The sequence below is a fragment of the Vicugna pacos genome, chromosome 18 (assembly GCF_048564905.1).
Source record: "Vicugna pacos chromosome 18, VicPac4, whole genome shotgun sequence".
Taxonomy (NCBI): Eukaryota; Metazoa; Chordata; class Mammalia; order Artiodactyla; family Camelidae; genus Vicugna; species Vicugna pacos.
In genome coordinates this window covers 30,263,143-30,287,218 of record NC_133004.1, presented here as the reverse complement: position 1 = coordinate 30,287,218, position 24,076 = coordinate 30,263,143, and the positions used below count along the sequence as shown (strand labels likewise).

At 45.5% G+C, this 24,076-nt stretch overlaps 1 protein-coding gene and 1 non-coding gene across 6 annotated transcripts in view; one reads left to right on the top strand and one right to left on the bottom strand.

Annotated features, from left to right (window-relative positions):
* The window catches only part of ARHGAP17 (Rho GTPase activating protein 17), a 77,849-nt gene that overhangs the window by 12,243 nt on the left and 41,530 nt on the right, over nt 1-24,076 (top strand). For all 5 annotated transcript variants that reach the window (XR_012061173.1, XM_072942804.1, XM_072942807.1 and 2 more), the window contains exons 2-3: nt 17,962-18,001; nt 21,552-21,656. Coding sequence is in view for 4 of the 5 variants with exons in the window: in XM_072942804.1 (XP_072798905.1) it covers nt 17,962-18,001; nt 21,552-21,656 (145 nt within the window). In the remaining variant the exon portion in view is untranslated. The remainder of the gene's footprint in view (nt 1-17,961; nt 18,002-21,551; nt 21,657-24,076) is intronic.
* Nucleotides 17,577-17,648, bottom strand: TRNAA-AGC (transfer RNA alanine (anticodon AGC)). Its single transcript has one exon. It is a non-coding gene; the product is annotated as a tRNA-Ala (tRNA).

Genomic DNA, 24,076 nt, shown 5'->3' with positions numbered 1-24,076 from the left:
CCACTTTAGGGCAGTTGGGGTACAGTAAAAAGTGTGCTGGACTCATGTCTGAGGAGCTGAGAGCCCGTCTGCACCGTTTCCCAGCGCAGACCTCTCTGACCTTGGCCGAATTAGCCTCCCTGTTGTGTTCCCACACTTGTCCACCCAGGGACAAGCCCTGGTATGTTTAAGAAGTTGGCATGTGATAAGGAGGCATCATAAGACAGTCAGGAAACAGTACAAGACAACAGGTTAGTATCAGGAAAAAGAGTCAGGTGAGATTTCATCTCACTGCTATATGCCAACATAAATTCCAAACGGATCAAGAGTTTCTTTTGAAAAATAAAACTGTAAAATAAATAGAAGGAAATATGGAAAGAACTTCATGCTCCGGCATAAATGTGCAGAGCATGAACAATAGAAGTTAAACTCTGTCTGTCCTATATCATAATCAAAACCATGACAGATGAATAACTGGCAGAAATTGAGAGCAGCCACAACAGAGGGTTAATATCCTTAATATAGAGAGCTTTCTGGTCAGTTTCAAGACCACCACTCTAATGAGCAAATACCATGATCAGAAAGTCACACATGGCTATTATATATGAGACTCTTTTCAAAATTACAAGTAATTGAAGAAGCACAAAGCAACTCCATTTTTCATGCAGCAAATTGGCAAAGTTGAAACCAACGCTGTACTGCTGTCTGGGGAGGGGTGAGAGGAAGGCTGTGTTGTATGCTTTAGGTGGAGATGCAGACTGGCTTTCTTTTCCAGAAAGAAATTTGCTGGTGTGTGTGTGTGTGTGTGTGTGTGTGTGTGTGTGTGTTTTGATTGAATTGTAGTCAGTTAACAATGTTGTGTCCATTTCTGGTGTACAGGATAATGTTTCAGTCATCCATATACATGCATATATTCGTTTTCGTATTCTTTTTCATTATAAGTTACTACAAAATACTGGGTATAGTTCCCTGTGCTATACAGTAGAAACTTGTTGTTTATCTATTTTGTATATAGTAGTTAGTATCTGCAAATCTCAAACTCCCAATTTATCCCTTCCCACCCCCTTCCCACCCCCACCTCCCGCCCCCGGTAACCACAGATTTGCCTTCTATGTCTGTGAGTCTGTTTCTATTTTGTAAACTTCATTTGTGTCTTTTTTTTTTTTAGATTCCACATATAAGTGATATCATATGATATTTTTCTTTCTCTTTCTGACTTACTTCACTTAGTATGATAATCTCTAGGTCCATCCATGTCGCTGCAAGTGGCATTATTTTATTTGTTGTGGCTGAGTAGTATGCCATTGTGTTTTACGAACCACGTCTAAAGTCTGAACCCGAATTCTCTGTCCACCATCTGACCACAGCCTCTTCCCCTTTCAGACTCCTCTCCCAAACCCTTCTTCCTGCCCTTGCTGACACCCCCTGCCTCTCTGGCCTCGGTCCATCCCAGCAGTCTCTCTTTGACGTCACGTTCAGAACCTTGTCCAGCTAGCCTTCTCTTTTCACCTGTTCTGCAGAATAATAGCCTGACTCCTCCTTCTTGGCATCTTCACTCCCATACCTGGGATACAGGGTGTGGTCCAGAAAGATCATCTGATTGTGCAGGCTGGGGCTGCCAGAGTTTATGGCCTCCAAGCTCAGCTGGACTTTTAATACTGCCTTCCAGTCCTTGACTAAGTTTCCCATCCCATTTTCCTAAGTGCCTTCGCCAGACTTAACTTTTCTCAAACCTACTCCACCCGCTCCAGACACACCCACTCTCCTCGGATGACCTGCCTCCTAATTTCCAGAGAAAGCTGGATTCTGCCACCATTTCTGTCCCTGCTGCTGTCGCTGCTTCCCCTCTTTCCCTTTCCCGGGGGCTCCCCTGCCCTGTCTCCCCTCTGCCTGCTCTGCGTTTTCAGTCTCCCTCTGGCCACTGGCTCTTTCTCCTCGGCTGCTGCAGGTTCAGGTTTTTCTCTGCCTTCTTTCTCCACGTGACTTTGCTTCTCCCTCTCCCCCTCTGCCCTGCACCCTGGCCTCCAGTCACCATTCTCCTCATCCCTCCCGTCCTCTCTGCCACCATCTGCATTTTTAACCAGTCCCTCAGCTTCCCTTCGCTCCCGGCCTCCCCGGGGACTCCTGTTCTGTTCCCCATTCTGGCTCTTCTGTGTGTTCACAAGTCTTCTGTCCTTACCTGCCGTCTTCTCTGCAGGATCTGCATTCTGAGTGAACGCCCCCCAAATCCCTGCTTGCTGCTCCTCCTCACAGCAGGCTCTGCATTTCCCACCCAGGCGCCTCTTCTGTGGCATCGTACATACATCAGGGCCATACATCAAAAAACACACTGAAAAACACTCCACCCGAACGTTCAGCAGATCCCTTCAGTTCAGCATTTCTGGAGCAGACCTCACTGACCTGACCCTCAGGTCCGTCCAAATTTCCTCTCCAGGAAAAGAACCTTATTATCCAGCCAGTCACTCAGCATAGAAACTTGGTGATCATTCTAGGCTCTTCCTTCTCACCCTACACCCACGCCACGTCACTCAGTCCTGTTCATCGTCCCTTTGTAAGAGCTCCCCGTCCCCTCTCCTTCCCCGCTGCCTCCTCACTTGGGGGCAGGCCCCTCGTCTTTACCTGGGTCTCACGTACGCGGGTCTCCTCGTGTTCTCCTCTAGGGTGTCCTGCTCTCACACACCTTCCGCACGGCTGCCAGAAAGATCCAGCCAAAGAACAATAATGGGAGTCATGACAGCTTGCATTTATTTGGACGCTTACCGATGCCGGGCACTATTCCAAGTGCTAGTCACCTACTGACTCATTTAGTAGCCAGCACAATCAATACTGTGTCATTCCCTTTTACGGAGGGGCAAACAGAGGCCCAGAGACATTCAGGAACTTGTCTGAGGTCACAGAGCTCGTGAGTCTGTCTCCAGAGTCCACACACTTAACTACTTATGTTATAACAAGAAAAACCATGTTTTGCGGTTTCAAGGAATCAGCACCTTGCATGTATTATCTCTTTCAATCCTTTCAAGTCTGTAAGTTAGAAACTCAGTATCTCCATTTTTACAGGTGAGGAAATGGAGGCCCAGAGACAAGTAACCTGCTCGTAGCTACACAGCTTTTGGATGGTGGGCTGGGCTTTGAACCCCAGCAGGCCTGGTCCACACTTTCACTCGCAGCCTCATTCACCCACAAGGAGCCGGGGGCGGGGCGGGATTCCTTCTGAACTCAAGCTTTTATCAGTTTCCTCCTGTTCTGTGTTCAGACTTGTAGGTGACAAAGGAGATACGCACGTATAAGTCGTTTTCACAAATAAGAGCATTTGCGATGATAAGAAAAGACCAGCGTCCTGTTTGAACGATCTCCAGATTTGTTGAAATGCTAGATTTTCCCAGAAATTCCTTTGCCTGTTTAAAATGCTCCATTCCGACTGCTCCCTCTCTGCCTTTTTATCAGGTGATTTTGCAACTTGGATTTTTAATAAAGTCTCAGGAAAACAGCTATCATAATAACATGTGATGGCACAACAGATTGAACTGTCACCAGTAGGTTCCTGAAGGTGTCCATGATGGGAAAATTCTCTGAGAAGGAGAACTTAAGACATTATGGGAGACAGTTTAATTTAAGATAATTGACCAAACGTGTGTTTATTTCTTCTCTGCCATTAAAAATCCATTGAAATGTTAGAAGAGATCTTCCTTTAAAATTTTTGGAGATTAAAAAATATGGTACTGAAAGCTATTCAGAAAAAAAAAATTCCCAGGTGACTTATGGAGAAGGAGCTCTGTGGATGACTAAAGCAAGTGGTGTTTTATCTGCTCATGTGTTGTCTAAGGCAGGACAATAGGATGGAAGAAAAATCCTCAGAAAAGATATTGCACCCACCGTGGGGGAAAAGAGCTACTAACAAAAAGATGCAGAGTTCTTGGAAGTTAAAACTATAATACTATCCCTACTTCATAAAAAGTCTCAAGGAGCTAAAGAACCAGTCTGTAGAAAAGAAGTAAAGCAGGTTTCTATGTCCTTCCATTTTCCAGGTTACAAGACACCCCCAAGTTTACATCATCAGCAATAGTGCTAATTAAACAAAAAAGAGTTATTTACTAGGTCATTACTCGGAATAGCATCCTTCCACCTCCTCCAGCCTCCCGCCCCATTAATGTAAATGAATTATATTAATCTTCCTACAGAAAGACTGCCACCTCTTTGTCTCTCTGACAACCATGAAGATTCTTTCTGTTTACCAAATGGTTCTTAACTGAGGGCAGTTTTGGCCCTCCCCCCGACATTTGGCAGTATATCTGGACATTTTTGGTGGTCACCACTGGGGAAAGGGGGACGCCCTGCCACTGGCTTTGAAGTGGGTGGGAGTCAGGGCTGCTGTTAACGTTCTGTGATGCTCAAGGCAGCACCCTGAGTAAGAAGGAATTAATCTAGACCAAAATGTCGGTAGTGCCAAGGTGGAGGAATCTTTAGCTCTAAAATGCCGAGCACACTTGTAGCCAAAACTTTTTCTTTCTCTCCCAAGACCTCAGAGACATAAGTTAAAGTCCAAAAGCTGGAAATTGGCAATCTTCTTGATGTTAAACTACCCCGATACTTTACTAGAAAGTAGAGAAAATCTCCAACATTTCCTTGTGCCTAATCTGCCTGCACGGTGAAACTAGGGTGTGACATTAAGTTTGACATTTACCCAGGAGCAAAAACATCCACTGTTAGAATGATTGACACATCTTTCTGTCATTCTGTCCTTGTCAGTCTGTCTGGTTCCCAGGGAGTTTGGTTGCAGCCTCACAGTCCCTTTTTGACTGGGGCAGCAGACAGCTGTGACTAACCAGAGCTGGCATGGGAAGTAAGAGCTAAGACCTTCCCCACCCCAGACTGCATCAGTATAGATGTCTTAATGCCCAAGCTCTCTCCATCTCCCTCCTCCTCCCCAGCACAATGTTGTAGTGATCTTTAGAAGATGAAATCTTTTTAACCTTTGTCTCTCTGAAAAAAAAAAAAAGGCTTTATTTTGCCTTCATCTTTGAGGAATATTTTCATTTGATGTAGAATTGTTGGTTGATTGCTTTTCTCTCTCACCACTTTAAAGATGCTCTTCCATTGTCATCTGGTCATAGTAGTTCTGATGACAAGTCAGCCATCATTCTTATTGTTGCCCTCCTGTATGTGAAGGGCTGAGCCTTTTTAGCTTCCAGTCGACTTTCAAGATTTTCTCTTTATCTTTGGTTTCCAGCAGTTTGACCTTGATCTTTTTAGGTGTATTTTTCTTTGTGTTTGTCTTGTTTAGAGTTCTCTGGGCTTGGATCAGTGGTTTGATAGTGTTCATTAAATTTGGAAACTTCTTAGCCATTTTTTGGTTCAATGTTTCTTCTGCCCTGTGGTCCTTCTTTTTCCGTCTAGCACTCTAATTGCATTTATGAAAAACTGATACTGTCCCATAGATCTTGGATATTTTGTCTAGTTTTTTCCTCTTTGTATTTTAGCTTGGATAATTTGTTTCAGTTTCCAGATCTCTGCAGAAATCCCTCATCTATTCATGCATTCTGTCCACCTTTTCCACTAGCTCCTTTAATGTACTTATCATAGTTGTTTTAAAGTCCCTGCAAGATAATTCCAGCATCTTGGCTATCTTTGGATCTAGTTCCATTGACTGTATTCCATCTTGATAATGCATATTTTCTGTTTTTTCCCCCCATGGTAAGCTTTTTTTTTTTTTTTAACTGTGATCAGTTTTGGTTGAATGCCAGATGTATGGAGAAACCAGGAGTGCATGCCTCTTCTGTCAGGCCATTTGTGTGAGGGCTCAAGTCAGTCTAGAGTGTTGTTGTGTGACTCTTGGCTTGGTTGTTGCTTTTGGTACATTCAGTTCATCACAGGCTTCAACTTTCATCCCAAAGGCAGGATGAAAATTTTCCCTCTGGCAGGTCTTGTTTAGCTCAGTTTTCTTGTTTACCCCCACATTTAGTAGGACTTGTGTGCCTGCATCAAAATAGCTTTTCTCAGCTCTCCTGTCCCTCCCTGTGGCACTGCCTGGTACTCATGTTTTTCTTTTTTCATGTCTATTTTGTTTTGTTTTGTTTTATTGGGGGGGGGTAATTAGATTTATTTATTTATTTACTAATGGAGGTACTGGCGATTGAACCCGGGAAAGCACGTACTCTACCACTGGGCTATACCCTTCCCTGCTCTGATACTCAGTTTAAGGCCCAAAGGCCTGCAGGGTTTCTCTCATTTTTCCCGGTTGTTCTTCAGCAGGCCCTGCATGCCTGTGCCTTGGGTGGCCTCCGAGGGGGATGTGTCAGCCCTCCCGCCCCTCCCTCGGTGGTAGACTGCCACCGCCTCCCACTCTGTGTGAGGCCCCAAGTACCCGAAGCCTTCTCGAGTTCCCCAGCTTTGCCCTCAGACTTCAGTGGGCCCCTCACACCTGAGCTTCAGGTAGGGCCTTCCCCGAGCCGGGTCACCTTGTCTCTGTGCTCTCTCTCTCACTTCTGTCCTCATTACCTACTGTCCTCTATCCAACATTCGTGCTTCAAACTCCAATTCATCCACGAGGCCTCAAAAGGCATCACTAGTTTCAGAAAACCTTTCTGGTATCCTCGATCTGCATTAGATGCCCTCCCATTGCTCTGTAACCTTTGGCAAGTAAATTAACTTCTCTGTGCCTAGGTTTCTCGTCTGTAAAATGTGTACAATAGTAGTACTGATCTCATAGTTATCTTGAGGATTAAATGAGTGAAAGCATGTAAAGCACCTGGAACACAGACGTTAAGAACAGGATCTCTGGAGCTCAGAACTGCCCAGGTTCAGAGCCTAACTGTGAAACCTTGGGCAAGCCTCTGTGCCTCAGTTTCCTCATCTGTAACATGGAGGTAATGCTACTCCCCCCACGGAGTTATTTTTGACCTTTAAGGAATTCATTCTTAAAAGCACCTGGAGCAGCGCTTAACACATGGCCCCAGCTCAGTGAGTGTTCTCAGTGGTAAGGATGACTGATGACTGCCACTCTCCGGAGCGACACGGTTTATTTTCCTCGAGAGTCCCCAGCTTGTCAGGGCAGGGGCCGTATCTCTTACTCATGATGGCTCATGGAAGGGAACCCAACAAATATTTGTTCAGTGACTAACCACATGGAAAGGTTAGAGGCGGAGTACGCATGGCAGCAGTCTGTGGCGGAACTCAGTGGTGGGCTGCCAGCTCCCCTGAGTTAACATTTCATTTGAGTAAAAGCCTTTTGGGTAAAAGCCTCATTTGAAAAAAAATCAGTGTTCTATCTTGAGTCACCCACAACATCGTTTCAGCCCTTGTGGTGTCGGAACACTCTTCTTTGACCTTTAGAAAAGGGCGTGTGGAGACGATGGTGTTCTCCACCCAGAATCTATCTGTCATCCGTCCAAAGCAGCCTCACCCCAATCTTCCAGGTGAATGTATTTTCCCTTCATTTTGTGCACCGCACTAAGCGTGGAAATTTCTGGGCTACATCTGAGATGTGTATTCCTTGTAGAAACTTAGAGGGTCTGCACTTACCCAAATTCTCAGCATTCTTTGCCTTTAAAAAAAATATGTTTATTGTTGTTTATAGAGATACAGCTCTACGTTTGCAAAGCGTGGTTTTGAAGGTTTCAAAATATCCTCTCATGTGCTATTGTGTTGTGGTCTTTGAAAAGTTGTGTGAGGTTGTCGATGGAAATATAAATAGAGATACAGAAAGGTCAAGGATGGGTTTTTAGATCATATGGTTAGTTTGTGTTAAAGCCAGCCCCAGCATCTAGCATGAAAATTAATTAAGAGAGACTCCACTTTGGTTAATGAGCTTGAAATCGCTCTCTTTCTGGGGGTCCACAGACTTTGTTTCATTATGTGATTTGTTTAATGGGTGCCTGCCTCAGTTTCCACATCCCTGAAATAGGGATAATAAAAATTGCCCTCTAAGGGTACATGTAACATAGTAAAAATGGAATAATACATGTGAAAATGCTTTCACTTAAAAAGAGAAGGTATAGATTCAAAGTATTACTTTTTTTTTTTTTTTAGTATTGGAAATTGGTGATTTAAGCAGGTTATAATCCATGAATTTTTGTTTCTGTATTTGATTTATTTCTTGACCAGGGAGAGCTCCAGATTTTTATCAATTCTTCTTGAACTTTTAAAAGTGTTTTTCAAGTCGTGAGTTTATAGTCAGTGATTCTGCCATCCTATTTCTGATAAAATAGCAATTTGTCATTGGCCAGGATGGGATTGTTAGGGCTGGGCGTCCAGGTCCTTCTTTGTCTCCTGGGTAACTGCAGAGGCCCTCCAGGTGTTCTTTCTACCCCCATACTATACCCTGCTATCAGAATTGTCATTCTAAGATTCAGATCTGGGTTTCAGACGTGCCACTGCATGGCTGAGAAACCATCAGTGGCTCCCCATCGCCTCCTGCTTCCTTAGCACCAAAGCCTTTGCTTCAGCCGGGTCCCCTCCTCCCCTGCTCCTTGCCCTCGTGCAGGACCCTCTCCAGATCCCTTCCCCCGTGCTCTCTGGATGTTGTGTCTCATCTGAGATCTGTCTGGACTGCTTCCCTGCGAAGCCTCCCCTGGCCGCGCAATCCATTCCTCCCCTCTCTGTGCTCCCACAGCTCCCAGCGGACTTGTTTACATTTCTGTCTTTCCCATCAGCTCCGCAAGGGTGGGGACTGTGGTTCATTTCTCTCCTTTTTTCCCCCTCCCCAGTTCTTCACATGGAGAGGGAGCTCCATGAAGACTGGCTGAATGAATGAAGATCTAAACTATCTGGTGGCGAGTCCGCCCTCGGGCGGTTTCTATCTGGAGAGTTCTCTGGCCCCGCTCTGCATGCACACCTGAGAGCCACCAGCGCTGGCACCTTCACAGCCTCGTCACCACCCGTGGGAGGCTCAACAGCTTAAGATGCTGATCCTTTGATGAAGGGTTTTGCTAACTCACCACATATTTGATCTCTGGGTTTCTGTGTATTGTGTGCCTGTGCCTCTCTTTGGTGGCCTCCAGCCCACACAGCGTTATCACAACCAGCCCTTTGTCTTCACCCAGCAGCCTGACCTGCTCCTGCTGTAAGCGTGACATCGCTTTTTGTCTTTGTGTGGTCTCGGCTCCACCGCGACTTCTTCCCAGAGAAGCTGCAACAGCTCAATGGCTGCGGAAGGGTCTTTCTTAGAAAAAGGCTTACTGCTTGGGATTTATCTGAAGGTGGTTGTTACTTGCTCTCAGGACGGCCAACACTCCACGCACCCTCCGTGGCTGCCGGGGACCGTGTTTATGAGAGCAATAAGATAGATAAATGAGATAAGTGGCGTTTCCAAACAGCCACTGCAGTGGTATTATTATTGTTGTTGTTGTTACTCCCATTTTACGGTGGAGGAGGTGGAGACTCCCATTTGCAGCTTACCAAGTGATGGCACTGGGATTCAAAGTCAGGTCTGTCTGACTTCCTGAGCCCTGGCTCTTGGCTCCTGCCGTGTTCTGTTTCCTTATCCTTTGCCTGAAGTGAAACTTAGAACCTGCTCTCCATTAGTTTCTTATCACTCCGTGTACGCTGCCTGCGAAGGCAAGAGAGTAAACTCAGTCGTGAGTCATGCACTTCAGACCACATGCGGGCGGTCCTGACCGAGGAGGAGTGCGCGTGGGGCCGGCTATAGGGCAGCACCGCGGCCGCCTGCCTGCCCTTCGCTGCCGGAACCCCCGCTCCACCGTGTCCTGGTACACACTCTGCCACCCGCAGCTCCTGGTACTCTGCACCTTCTGCTGCAGGGCTCCTCAGCCCTGGTTCTCAGCCCTGGCTGCGCTTTGGAATGGCCTGGGGAGCTTTAAAGCGCACACAAAAAAAACCCACCCCCAAGAGGTTCTGATTCAGTCATTCTGGGTTGGGGTCCAGCTGTTGTTTGTTTTTTTAATAACTTCATTGAGGTGTACTTTGTATATCATAAAATTTGTCCATCTTAAATGCACGATTCAATGACTTTTAGTAAATATACAGAGTTGGGTAACCATCACTGCAATCTGATTTTAGAACAGTGTCACCATCCTGATAAGATCCCTTGGACCCCTTTACAGCTAATCCTTGTTCCCACCCTTAATTACCCTCGGCTAACCACTAGTCTTCTCCCTGCCTCTATAGATTTGCTTTTTCTGGCCTTTTTTTTTTATCGGTGGACTCACCTGCATTATTTTTCAAAGCCCCCTGGATTGTAATGTGTAGCCATGATTGTGAAACACTGTTATCTCCTAGTTTTTTTTTTTTTTTAAACCACCGTTTCCTGGGTTCGGCAGACGCTTTCAAGGGCTGTCATTTAGATAAGCTGTAAGCGAAGTGGGCCTCTGTAAGCTGCACTGAGAACGTAAAGATCATTTATAACTTGCTTTCTATCGGAACATGCTTTTCAAAGTCCAACTGTGCCGGCTTAGGAAGACGCACCTGGAAGAGAGCCTGCGCGACCTTGTCTTAGGATGCGGAGTGCCCCTCCTCCAGTGGCCACGGCCCAGTCACAGCCGAGCCCCGAGCCTCAGAGTTGGTGTGGCTTTGCCCTTGGCATTTTTGATTTCAATTTTCTGCATGGCTTTTCGGCTCCTCCTGGCCTCTTGCCTTGCCTGGCAGTGAACAGCACCCCCTCCTTCCCTGATCCTCCCCCCAAGAGGTCTCAGCTCCACATGCACTTCCACTGTGATGTGTTGCAAAATATTTCTCATATATTTTTGCTTATTTGAGGAAGTTCTGAGATCTCAAACTCAGCTGCCCCCAGGCCCAAGCAGGTGCTGTGAATGGTTAGAGCAGGCGGGGAGGGAGGCACTTGGGCTTCCCCCGGAAGACTGTTGAGGGGTGTCGCAGAGTGTGCCGGTGGCCCTGCTGCTTCTCACTTTGCCATAAGCAGGAGTCCTTGGTGGAACTTTCAGACTTAGCACATGGTTACAGCAGGGACAGCAAATAGATTCCATTCCATGTGCCAGAGGGGAGAAGCCAACTGACCAAACACAAAGCTGCAGGTGAAGCTGACGTGTGTAGGAAAATGATAAAACCCGATTCAACTCCTTTTAAAGTGTAACAATTCATCTTAGTCATTGACTGGGAGTCAAATAATATTATGGAGATTCAGTGAAGATTGATAGGGTTTGTCATTGTTATTTAAAGTAAAAAATAAAGGTTGCTTATTTTAGAGAAGCTGTAAATATATGGGTAAAATTCCATCACTTGGGGAAATAAATCACAGCATAGAACTATGAGATGTATTTCACCCATACTATTACCAAAATACTTTCTACTTGTTCGTTTTCTCCCTGATAAATATCCTAGTTCTTTCCGGTATCATGCGTGGAGATCTTTTCTTTCTTTTTTTTTTTTTTCTTTTCTTTTCCCAGATTACCTCTTTAGAGTTCTGTAAACTCCCTTTTAAGACTTTTTAAATTACTTTGTGGAATGTGTAACAAATTGATTCATTCCTAAAGTGTCAGAGGGTCCTTTATTTTTAAAATCCAATTAAGTAGATTTTAGATTCCTTCCCAGAAATTTAAGAAGACGGCTAATTTAATGAGATAAAACAGGAAAAACTCACTCAGTAGTCCCCTGTCTCACTGTGAAATCGATGAGTGAGTCCAAACTCTGCGCAATTCTCAAGTGGATTTTGTAAACACTTTAACAGGAGATGACAGTGTTGCACACAATCTGGTTCCCAGCAGAATTAAATGGACTACTTCGCCGTGGGTCTGGCCACTGTAACTTCCCTGAGAATACCAATGCCTGGGCATGCACTGACTGTGCGGTATTGTCGCCTGCTGTGCAATATTGAGAATCCTCAGGAGACTGGTCAGAGTTCTTCTTACTCATCAGAGATGCATTTGGATATTGGCAGATGACCAGGATTTGAAATCAGCTTATTAAAAATTCTCTCCATGTCCCATTTCTTTCTTTTTTTAAAATTTTAATTGGTATATCAAAGTGAATGCGTAAGTTAAAAACCGACAGAACTATGATCCCTTACGTGAATTTGTAAACCAAAAAACAGCAGCACTGTGATCTTGGGATGATAGTGTTGGCTCCCAGGCCACTTGTTGCCATCCCTGAGTAGAGAGTGTGCTGGGGTGGGGGGGTGGGGTTGCAGAAAGATGAGCCCCCAGAGCAAGTGAAGGGATGGTAGGGGAGTCATCTGGTGGAGTCTCGAGAAGTCAGTGTCTCTCAGCTCCTGAAATGCAAGTTGGGAAGGTGCAGAAATCCCCCTTCAGAGTCAGAGGAGTTTGGAGGTGATGGAAAAGGACTGGTGTTTCACAGGAAGGGAAATTTCATGGCATTTCACTTGAACAGGGATTAGGGGTCAGGAAACTGTGGCCTATGGGCCAAATCCGGCTGCTGTAGGCTCAGAATGCTTTTTGCATTTTTAAGCGGTTGTAAAAGCAAAATCAAAAGAAGAGTGATATTTCCTGACATATGACAATGATGTGAATTCACATGTCACTGTCCATAAATAAGTTAATTGGAGCACAGGCGGGTTCATTCATTTCCAAGTCATCTGTGGCCGCTTTTGTGCTGCCACAGCAGAGCTGAGTCGTCGCACCGGGGACCATCTGGCCTGCGAACCTGAAATATTTATCATCTAGTCTTTCCAGGAAAAGTGTGCGACGCTTGACGTAGGCAATGGTATTTATTTACATCTTGTCCTGGAATATGTTTATAAGTAGGAATCAGGAAGAAAAACTCATTATAATATGTGTTTTGGGGGGACGTGGGTGGGTGTAGGTGGGTAGGGAAAGCAGAAACGTGTATCACATACTAATTTTAGTCATCGTGGATTTTATAGTGGAAGGCAATTCTCTGTTTTCCTATGGCCACTTTTCTGCCTTAGAGTTCCCGAATTTTTTTCTTGCTTTATCTCTTTTGAAATCTGGAAAGTTCTTTTCTTCAAACCTCCCTCTGTCATTGTGACAGCCATTTCCTTTTCTCATTCATCCATTCAGTGCATATTTACTAAGCGCCCCCTGTGTGACAGGCAGGGGCTAAGCTGGGTGCTGGGGAGGGCTGATGGCTAAGGTAGACCTGGTCTCTGCCCCCACGGAGCTCTCTGGCTGGCAGACACGAGGTCAGTAACGCTCCACGCTCGGATGATCACAGTGGGCACTGAAGGTGTGGACTTGAGCATTTATTGCCACGGTTCCCATAATACGTGCTTGCAGCAGATGTCTGTGCCCTGAATGCGGTCCTCAGTTTCCTGGGAAACAAAATGGTGCCTCAGGATAGTGGCCTCTGGCATTGAGTGTAGCAATGGGGGAAACTCTTCCAGAAATCAGTCCACGCTTAGAGATGGAGATTGTCAAGGCCAATTGGAAAATTTCCTTTGACCCCGTCTCCTCATTTGAGCATGTCTAGAAAAGGTGAACCTCTCAAGGCCTGCACAGCCCTGCTGCTTTTAGGCTTTGGGAATGAGGAGGAAAGAAGTCTTCTGCTTTACCAGAAAGTGACAAATAAATGAAAAATCCTACCTGATGTCAGCCTGGTTTGAGTGACTAGTGAAATCACACAGCAGCTAGCGTAGGAAAAAACAACTCCCAGAGTAAGATGGCGAGTGGGAAGTGCCTTCCTGCGGTGTATTGTTTTTCCAGTTACAGACAGGAAACATCAAGTGTGTTTTCAAGCACAGAACGCTGGACACAGAGACGGCTCTGACAAAGCAGAAAAACACCCATGTGCAAAAACTTTAGGTCTGTGTAGCAACATGTTTGATTTAAAACAATCCGATTTAGCAAGTATTATTTTTATGATTGGATCACATTGTCTTGATAAATTCAATATGCTGCTCCATCCCCCTTTGCTTTATTTATAAGTTTTAAAAAACTGATCAAAGATAACAGATCTCAGCAAAACCAAGTTTCTTTGGTTTACATAAATGGCTTTTTAAAAAAAATTATTTTAAAAAAATTTTTTGTTTTTAGGGGGGTAATTAGGTTTCAATATTTATTTATTTACTTTTTAAGTGGAGGTACCCAGGACCTTGTGCATGCTAAGCATGTGCTCTACCACTGAGCTATACCCTCCCCCGCACCGTAAATGGCTTTTGAATGGGCACCTTGGCCAGTATTCTAAGTGCTAATTGCTGAAGTTCCCTTAGGTAAAATTTTCACATCTGTGGTAAAGATGAATGTTCCAAAACACTTCAGCGTAGAAAGGGCTGAGCCTTGGACAAGTCACAGTGATGAGGGAGGTCAGGTCGTTTGTAACACATATTGGGGGAAGTGGGGACAGTTGTGGGTCCCTAAAATTGAGATGGGGATTGCACGGGCCAGTGGGGGGATTTTTGTGTGAAGGAGCCACCCCAATTTATCACATTCCCCAGTTGTGATTTGTCACTTAAAAGTAATCCTCCCTAGGTACCTCATATTTATGGATTGCAAGAATTAGTATTGTTAAAATGTGCAAACTACTGAAAGCAATCTACAGATTCAGTATAGTCCCATCATAATGGCAACTGGACACTTTGCTTTAAATTTAGAGGCACTTTACCTGAAAAGGTATCTGCAGGCTGAAAAATACACAGAACATACTACATGAAAATGTTAACATACAGTTTAAAAAATAAGTTTACCCTGTGTTTTCTGCCTTTGAGAACACTCTGTTTACTACATTGATAAAATTAATTTTAGAAAGAGATTCAATGCGTCTTCTTAACCAGATTTTAGGGTTCACTGAAATTACTTAAATTGCCTGTAATAAGGAAAACTGATTTTCCCCCAGCTTTACTGAAGTATAATTGACAAAACTGTACATATTTAAAGTATACAATGTGATGATGATTTTATTTACATACACATTATAAAATGATTACTACAATCAGATTAATGAACATATCCATGACCTCCCATAGTTACCTTTTTTTTGTGACAGTTGTTATGAGAATGCTTAAGATCTACTCTCTTAGCAAATTCCAAGTCTGTATTATTAACTGTAGTTGCCATCCTGTACATCAGATCCCCAGAACTTATCTTATAACTGAAGGTCGGTACCCTTTGACTAGCATCTCCCCATTTCCCCAACTCCCCAGTCCTAGTGACCACCATTCCACTCTCTGTTTCTATGAGACTGTCAATTTGAAACAAAGACAGTAAATATCCTGATTTTTGCCTTGTCATGTGGGGACTCTGAGGTCTGTGCTCTGTTGTACTTGTGTACAGACTGACAGCGGGACCAGTGACTTTACAGTTGACGTTACACTTCACTTAAAGTTATGCGTCACTTGAAACCATATCAAGCATGTTACTTAAAAAGGTAACTAACACACTGTTTTTAAAAATCTGATGCAGTTTAAAAAGTCAGATAACAGGAAAAGGCTTATCACAAAGTACAGTGGGATCTCTCTTATTCATCCCACTTTCCCAGTTGAGATTCCCCAGCTGAAGAGACAAGTACTTTTGAATTTGAGCTGTTTATTTTGACATTTACTCATATCCATATTTATAGATAATATGTGTAAACTGCTATCCTTCACGTTATCAAGTTTAGGCATTATTTACTGGCTTCCTGTTATGATAAATGAGGGTTTGGAGCTCTTGTATAACCTTCCTCTCTCCTTCTGCTCCCCCATCCTTCCAGTGCAGTCATATTATAATTTGGGGATATACTATTTGATATTTACATTACTATATCCAATCAATTTTTTGTAGCTGAGCATAGTAGTAGACCATGACTATCTTGCCAAAGGACTTTTTGTTTTTTTTCTGAAGTTAATTCTTGCTTTCTTTTTACATTGACTTTCTTTTTCCTTGTGATGCTCACAGTGCTGTGGCTCATATAACTGACTCTCAAAAAAAAAAAAAAGCCCTGGTTTATGTTGTTTGCATTTGTTTGCATTCTATCTGATTTTTCATTTCAAGTTACCAGCGTGAGGTTGGTGAACAAGGAGCTGAGACAAGATGCACACAATTGGTTCTCCTGGACCATGGAGCTATTACTAACTCTCTCACACCTGCTAAGCACCCACACTGAGATTTTAAAACCAAGTTTTCCTCTTATATTTTTAAAATAATTTTGTTTCATAAGAAGACACACTTGCTCTGAACCTCCGCTTTTGAACTTGTGAATATTTTAATAGGTCTTGGGACTTCCCTCCGTGTATACTTATTCTTACAAAGGGACATTTCAGAGTTCTGCCAGAGGTGTCCAGGGCCCTGTCCAGATCGTTGGGTCCTGGCCAGAGGAGACAAGGTGAAAGTTACATAATCCAGTGGTAGTATTTCGCTAGAGGAGGGACAAGGCTCTTGGTGAGAGGGAATCATGGAGAAGCTACGGTGGTCTCATGCCAGGTATGTCCCTGCTAGGCTGTCAGGGTTCTTTCTGAGGCTGGCTCCTTGAGCTCATAGTCAGCTGTGGTCCTACTCCATTTCCCCAACTGGCGTGACTACCTGTGTTTGGCACTTCAGCAATGCCTGGCACCACATGTGCCAAGCAAGGGCCGGGATGGCATATTTTGGCTGGTTGCTTGCAGAACGTGCTCAGAGAGTTGAGAGTTGGCCTCTTCTGGATGCTGTGGCCTTGGCCTCATCTCCAGGCTCTGCTCCTCTGGTCCTGGGGAGTATTTGAGTCAGGTCAGTGTTCCGGTCTCCTGCAGAAACCAAGCCACTCCTATAGGCATCTCCCAGTTAACTGGGGCACTGCTGTGACAACTGGTATTGGAATTCTCTGTGGCAACGCCTGGGTTTTACCGGACATGCCATCACCCACGTGTGGGCTGGAAGTGTGTGCCACCACACTTCTCACGTCTAGCACTGCTCTGAGCTTAGCACTGTTTTGCGGTCATTCTAGGGGGTCCCACAACCTTCTGGCCAAAGGGCTTTCCCTTCTCTAGTGTTGGTTCATTCTGCAGTTTATCTCATAAAAAGGCTTCAGATTTTCTGGTTCATTAATGGTCTTCACACCACCCTCCTGCAATGTTCAGAGCTGAAACAGATTTTTTTTTCTTTTTCCTTTAAAAATTTCTTTGTTTATTTCAGTGGGAATATGGTAGGATTGTTAAATGACTTGGCCTAAATCACTTTTGGACTGCGGAGAGAAGTCTTCTTAAACAATTACTGTGATCTGGCAACTGAGAATGCTCTGCTGATTGTTGGCTGCCCTGTGAGTTTTCTGGAAAGGGCACTGAAGTCAACAGTGGCTCTAAAGCACAGATGAGGGAAAGTTGTAAAAACACTTCGTTTCTAAAGTAAAGATGAGATAGCTGAAAGAAGGAAGATTCAATTGTCATTATTGTGTGTGCAGGATTGCATGATGTTTCCAGACTTGGGTCAGACTTGTTTGTTGTGAAACTCAGAAGTGATCATTTCAAGAACTGAAGTTCAATGTACTCTAGAAAATTGGCTTATTTTCTTTATTTCTCTGGAGCAATCGAAGTGCGGTCTGTAGGTCTCAGGCTAGGGAATTCTGGGCTGGGAGGGGAGGGGCTTGTTAACAAAACATAGGATCTCACTTCAGACCTACTGAATTAGAAACTCTTGAGGTGAGACCTGGAAAATAGCATTTTTTTTTAACTTTACTTTTTATAATCTGCAAGGTTTTTGTTTTGTTTTGTTTTGTTTTGCAGAGAGAGGTAATTAGCTTTACCTATTTGTTTATTATTTTGATGAAGGTACTGGGGATTGAACCCAGGACCTTGTGCATGCTAGGCACACACTCTACCACTGAGCTATACCCTCCCCCAGAAAGTGGCATTTTTAAATCAGTGAAGCGCCCCATCCTCCTTGTTGAATCTGTGACTGCTCGAGTTTTAGAACCACTGGTCTCAGTCATTTGTTCTTATCTGGGGTTGCTATTCTCTGCAAACTTTCATTTTGTGTTTCTTTGATTTTGCTTCAGTTGCCCTCAGATATAAAAACTGGTAAAATTTCTCCCCTTGTTATCATTCATTTCGCCTGCTTTGTTTTAAGCTCCAGGATAATAATTACTCAGTTTCATGAGTTGCTTTCTATTTCTGGATTTCTCACTCTGAACTTTTAATTTTTCCCACAGAGCCGAGAAAACAGAAGTCCTCAGTGAAGATCTCTTACAGGTAACAAAATGAAGACTTTCTAAAATGTTCTGTTTAAACAAACCAAAAAAAAAAAAAATCCCATAGGTGAGAACTGAAGCTTCTGGTGCTTTGTTTTTTGTTTGTCGTTTTTTGCCTGAAACAGAATTAGCACAATTAGCATGGTTTTGAGCAGGAAAGAAAAGCAGTTGAATCTCACACGATAAAAAGGGGATCTGAGACCTTGGTGTCATGTTACGAAGTTCAGACGGGGCTAGTCCCGCATTCGAGCGCCAGGTGTTGGGGTGGGGCCGGGGGCGGGGCCTGGCTGACCCCATCAGCCCACTGGCACTCCAGCCTGGTCACGGGTCCGGCTTGGCAGCTGTGATGGTGCCCTTGAGGGGACAGGCTCCGCCAGCTGCAGCGGAGCTGGCTCCAACCTAGAGGTGGGATTTTTCGCTCCCTCTCGTGAACTCCAGCCTGTGGGGTCCTGGAGGACTCAGGGTCTCAGTGACAGTGACCAGATCTCTCAGAACCACCCAGGGGCCCTCGGGTGGCCTCACCTCATCAGGCCGGACTTTCCTCTCTGTAGGGGGGCGCCTTTCCCACTAGGAACCTTGGCCAGGGCCCCCCCATGCCTCCTCTTCAGAGGTCTCTCTAACTTTGGGGGTGAGAGTTCCTCCCCAAAGGGCCCGGACTCTTGATACTCATCACTTCACCCAACCCTGCTCCATCCCCACCCGCACAGGATGCTTCTCAAGGGAGAGGACCCCCTTCCTTCACCCACGTAACCTGAGGTTTCTGTTCAGCCTGCTCACCTGTCTCCTTGCCTCTCAGCTGTGTAACCTGCCTCAGGTGTACCCCAGTGAGTCCTTGGAGACCAAAGACCTGCTCCCAGGTGACTTTTTGTCTCTTCCCATGGAGAGAAAGAGCTAGATAATTTAGAGAAACACTGCGCCCACCACCTCAGGCCGAAATAACCCTCTGAATTAGAACCACCGTCTGCAAGTAGAATATTTTAAGGCTTTTTTTTTTCTTCTATTTTTGAAGACTTGAAGTTTTTAATCAAGGACTAGAAGGGTTTTGGAGGGGAAGGTATAACTCAGTGGTAGAGCGTGTACTTACGATGCACGAGGTCCTGGGTTCAATCCCAGTACAAATCAATCAGTCCATCAAATTTCCTCCCCCTCCAAAAAAAAACTACAAAGGATTAGAAGGGTTTTTTTTAAAAGATTTATTAAAGAATCATAATCTTAAAAATTTTTTATTGAGGTATGGTTTACGTAGAATATTATATAAGTTTAAGGAGCAGATTCTTTAAAATAAATAAATAAATAAAAGAAGAAACAGGTTCTTAACATTATTTCCCCACTAGTCTTTATCAGATAGTTCAAGTCCATGGTCAGACCTTTAAAAATATCGTCTGGTCCAGTTGCACTAGGTTTTCCCGTCAGCATTCTCCCTGCCACATCCCAGGTCAGTAACACGCGTTATCCCACTTAATCCTGGAAGCCCTAAGAGGAGGCCAGAAGGCCTTGCAGACGGGTGGGGTGGAGGGTGGCAGAGATGGCGTGGGACTCGGGCAGCAAGTTCTTGTCCTTCTGCCCAGACATCCGCTGGGGCCCGAGGGCTTTGCTAGCTTCTAGGAGCGCCTTCTTTTATGGCACAGATACTCCCTGTCCGCGGTCATTGTGACAGATGTCTCCCCGCTCTGACTTCTGTTGTTTTCAACCACAAACGAGGCACGTGATGGTTCAGGGTGCTGAGTCTGTGACCAGCCACCTGGATGCCCCTCCCACGTCTGCCCCGGACCAGCTTGGTGGCCTCAGGAACTGATTTATACCCTCTCAGTGCCTCAGTTTCCACTTCTCGAAAAGGAGGGTAATTGCTGTATCCGCCCCACGGGGTGGGTAAGGGGGGCTCACGAGTGAAACGTGGTGAGCGCTGGGAACAGAGCCTGGCACGTAGTAAGTGCTAACGATTAGGTACTTGTTGTCCTGGTTACCACTATCGCAAGCCGCAGAGATGATTTTGTTTCTGGTGTGAAACTTCCCTTAACTTGCTCTCTGTTCTCCAGCCTCGTTTCTTGGGTCTCTGTTAGAGCAGCTCAGGAGGCTGCCTCGTTATTTTGTTTGTACGGAGTTTCCCCAGGAGGCTGCGAATCCCAGGAGGGTGAGAACTGCAGATGATTTCCTGTTGTTCTTCTAATACCGTGTACAGGGATTCAGCTTATACCCATCGTTTTGACAAATATTAAGTGAACACCTTCCGTTCGTGGGCCAGACAGTGATCTAGGCACTTGGAATAAATCAGTGAACAAAACAGGCCAAGGCCCTGTCCCTATGGACTTTCTCTTCCAGTGGAAATTGGAATCAAAATGAAATGAACTTCTGTGGGTTTTCTTCCCCCCCTGCTTTTGTGGCAAATGAAGAAGGAATATTAGTTTTCCAGTTTTTAGAACTGGGTTGTTATAAGATTTGGAGCAAGTGATGTGGCTTCTGGTCCTAAACACATATGCCTGCAGATCAGGGTCCTGGGAAGGGGCCTTGGATCTGGAGAAGGGCTGCTTGAGAAAGAGGCACAAAACCCTCTCACTGGGTAAAGGGTTTGGGGGTAAAAATGTGTTCTGCTTTGAATTTGTTGATTTTTCTTTAAAATAGAAAGCATCCCTAAGGGCCTGCTCTCATTCTTGATGAGTCATCAGAATACACATTTTTGGCATTCCTTCCTGTAAAAAGCGGCTCTCTTTGCCATAAACAGCCACATCCCAGCACTAATATTTTGGGAAGTTGATCATGACGTGTGGGTCCCCTCAGTCGGGTTTCTCACTGCTGGCTGTCAATTATTCTGCCTTAGAGGTTTATTATTAAAAAAGGAAAAAAAAACAAAACAAAAGCAAAGACAAAAAAAGCCACCCCAAGCCCAATAAGGAATAATTTTGAGCACACTGATCTTGAGTTTCAGTCGTGGATCATTTCTTTTGACCTTCTGTCTGATGCACCGTGTGCGGACGGCCCTACAGCCAGATGCAGGGAGCCCGACTGTCCCTGTGGCTTTCCCGCTTGGCAGTCGCTCTGGGTCCAGGTGTAGGCAGTTCATTTGCGGTTCTGCTGGTTGGAGCTGGGGCTTTGCCGGTGCTGTAGTGTGTTAACTTTGCCACCGCTCACCCCTCCCCCTTGCACACAGATTCAGCCATTAAGGGATCTAAAACCTCAGTGTAAAGGAGGTCAGGGCTTCTCAGCCAGGGGCGAGTTTGCCTTCTGAGGGGATATTTTACAACATCTGGGGACATTTTCGGTTGTCACACTGGAGGAGCTGGATGCCACTGGCATCTAGTGGGTAGAGACCAGAGATGATGCTGAAGATGCCAGTAATGCACAGGACAGCTGCCCACCACCCAGAATTATCCAGCCCAGTTGTCAGTAGTGAGAAGCCCTGGGGTAGGTGCATGGAAACCATCACCATTTACACCCAAGAGCTGGAAAACTCGACCGCAGGTTGCCCTCCCTGCCTCCACGCAGACACCACACGAGGAAGAGGCTGAGTCTGTTCGTGAACCCTGCCAACGGCTCGTTTGTCTTTGTTCTGTCAGATCGAGCGGCGCCTGGACACGGTGCGCTCCGTGTGTCACCACTCCCACAAGCGCCTGATGGCTTGCTTCCAGGGCCAGCACGGCACCGACGCCGAGAGGAGACACGTGAGTACTGGGTGGGTCCTTGTCTCTGGGAGGCTTCTCGCCCTGTATCGGTCCACTTTCCCTGAGCAGCATCAGCAGATCTGCCTGCAGATTTGTTCCTTAGATCCCTACTCACGCTCCTGACACCTGCCTGACCATAACACGCTTTTGTGCTTAGATCATGGAGCCAAAAGCCCTGCTCACACTGAATTGTCTCCAGGTGCTTTTAAAGATTTGTCTTCCATCAGAGAATGGATATGTCAGTTAGGACTCCTTTGATGGCAAAAAGCTGAAAGCCTGTCTTAAATTGACTTAGAAAGTAGAATTTATTGGCTTACTGAGAAGTCCAGAAGTTGGGATGGACTTGAGGTAAGGCTCTGTCAGTCTAGCTTTTCCGTGATGTAACCAAAACCCCAGTTTTTTTCTTCTCTCCTTTGGCTGTCTTCAGTGTCTGCTTTATCCTTCATGGTTACAAGTTGGCTACCAGCAGCTTATGTGGGCTACTCCACGCAGGTGCACGTCCAGCAAGAGTAGAGAGCATCTCTTCCGGTAGCTTTCTTAGTGGGGTGAGAAAACTTCTTTTTCCACACCCGTGGCAGGTAGCAGTCTCTTCCCATTGTCTTGATCTGCATGGAGTCACGTTCCCCGTTTCTGAACGTTTCCACCTCCCCAACACCCCGACCCGCACTAGCTACCACGGGTAGGGGGTGAGGTTGGGAGAGAAGGTGGGATGTGTTGATCGACTTACACTGATCACTGCTCACCCCAGAGCATTGGCTGTGGTCCTGCCTCCAGCTCATAGGCTTCATCGAGGCCAGGCTAGATCCTTAGGAGAACTTAGGGTGCTGCAGTAGACAGGAGGAAGGATGGGCCCTGTTCAATTCAAGAACAATTGAACGCCCACCCCAGGATACGTTTGCTCAGAGCATCCAGCCCCCCGTGTCCCACCGGCAGAGCACAGCAGCTTTGTTCATTCGGCAGTTCCGTCCTTAGTTTTACAAGTTCCCAGCTTATGAGCACACACTGCCCCTTAGAAGCCCATAAAACATTAAGGCAGGAGTTGCAGCGGCGTACAGGGAAGCTATGACTTCCCACGTTGCTTTGTTTGTCACCAGATGTCTCACGAGGAAGACCTGGTATGCAGATGACCTGTGTCATCCTTCTTTTATATTTCCTACACGCGTTTCTGGCCATCTTGACAACAGGGTTACTCCTCCGTTGCACGATACGTAGTTTTCCCACCGCGATGTCTGTCTAAGCAGCGGAAGTTTGTAAACACCTGCAATTCCAGGAACGTCTGCTGCAGGTCCTGTCCGCCAGAACCAGACTCGGTCTGCTGGTTCCGCCCCTGCTGCTCCCTCGCTTTCTCTTGCCACGGCTTCTGCTCTGCCTGCCCCTGTCGTGCTGTTTCCTGAGGTTCTGTCCTTCGCCTCTTTATTCTCACAGTCACATTCCTTGCCTTGGGCCACGCCTTCAGTTCTCATGGCTTCTAACTGATGTGTTTATTCAGGGACTTGTAAACCATTTTCAACCAAACAGAATGCTTCCTCCCCTCGTTGTCTCCTTGAGCGTGAGTAACTAGTTCTTTCCTCTGTGTTGACGCTTAAATTCCTTCCACCCTATTATGCAAGCCAGAAACTGTAGGGTTATCGTATACTCCCTTTTATTTTATCCCCACCCTCCCATAGCTGCTGGATTAGCGAGTCCTGTGATTCCCTCTGTGAGTGTTTCTTGAATTCCTCATTTCTGCTCCATCTTTACCACATTCGCCTTAATGAAGACTCGATTCCCTCTCACCTGGCCTGTCACGGTCACCTCTTGAGCTCCATTTCCTGCCTCTAATTTCCTTCTTTTCCAGCCTTTCTTCAACCTGATCACCAGAGTTGGTTTCTTGAAACACAAATTGATCCTGTCTTCCTTCTGCCTGGAAAAGAAAAAAAAAATATCTTAAGCTTAGCTGTGCTCAGCCAGGACCAGAATTACACTCCTGGGGATATTTGGAAAAGTGGAGACTTTTCTGATTGCCATCAGGTCTGGGGGACACTACTAGGTTTTGGAGGGTGGGGACCAGGATGCTGAACACTCTTCACTGCCTGGCGGAATAGCTGCACCCAAGGAAGTGTCCCATAGTGCGGGCAGTGCTCTGGCGGGGACACCGGCTGGTTCCCATCGGCTGGTTTAATGTCCAAGCTCTTTTTTTTTTTTAATTCAAGTATAGTTGATTTACAATATTATATTCATTTCAGGTGTACAACATCATGATCCAGTATTTTTTTTATAGATTATACTCCATTTAAAGTTATTAGAAAATATTGGCTGTCTTCTCTTTGCCGTACAAAATACCCCGAAGTCGGAGCTCTTTAGATGACGTAAACCCTTCACAATCTGCTCGCATTTCCCTTGGCAGTCTCAGTGTCGCCCGGCAGTCTCAGTGTCGCCCA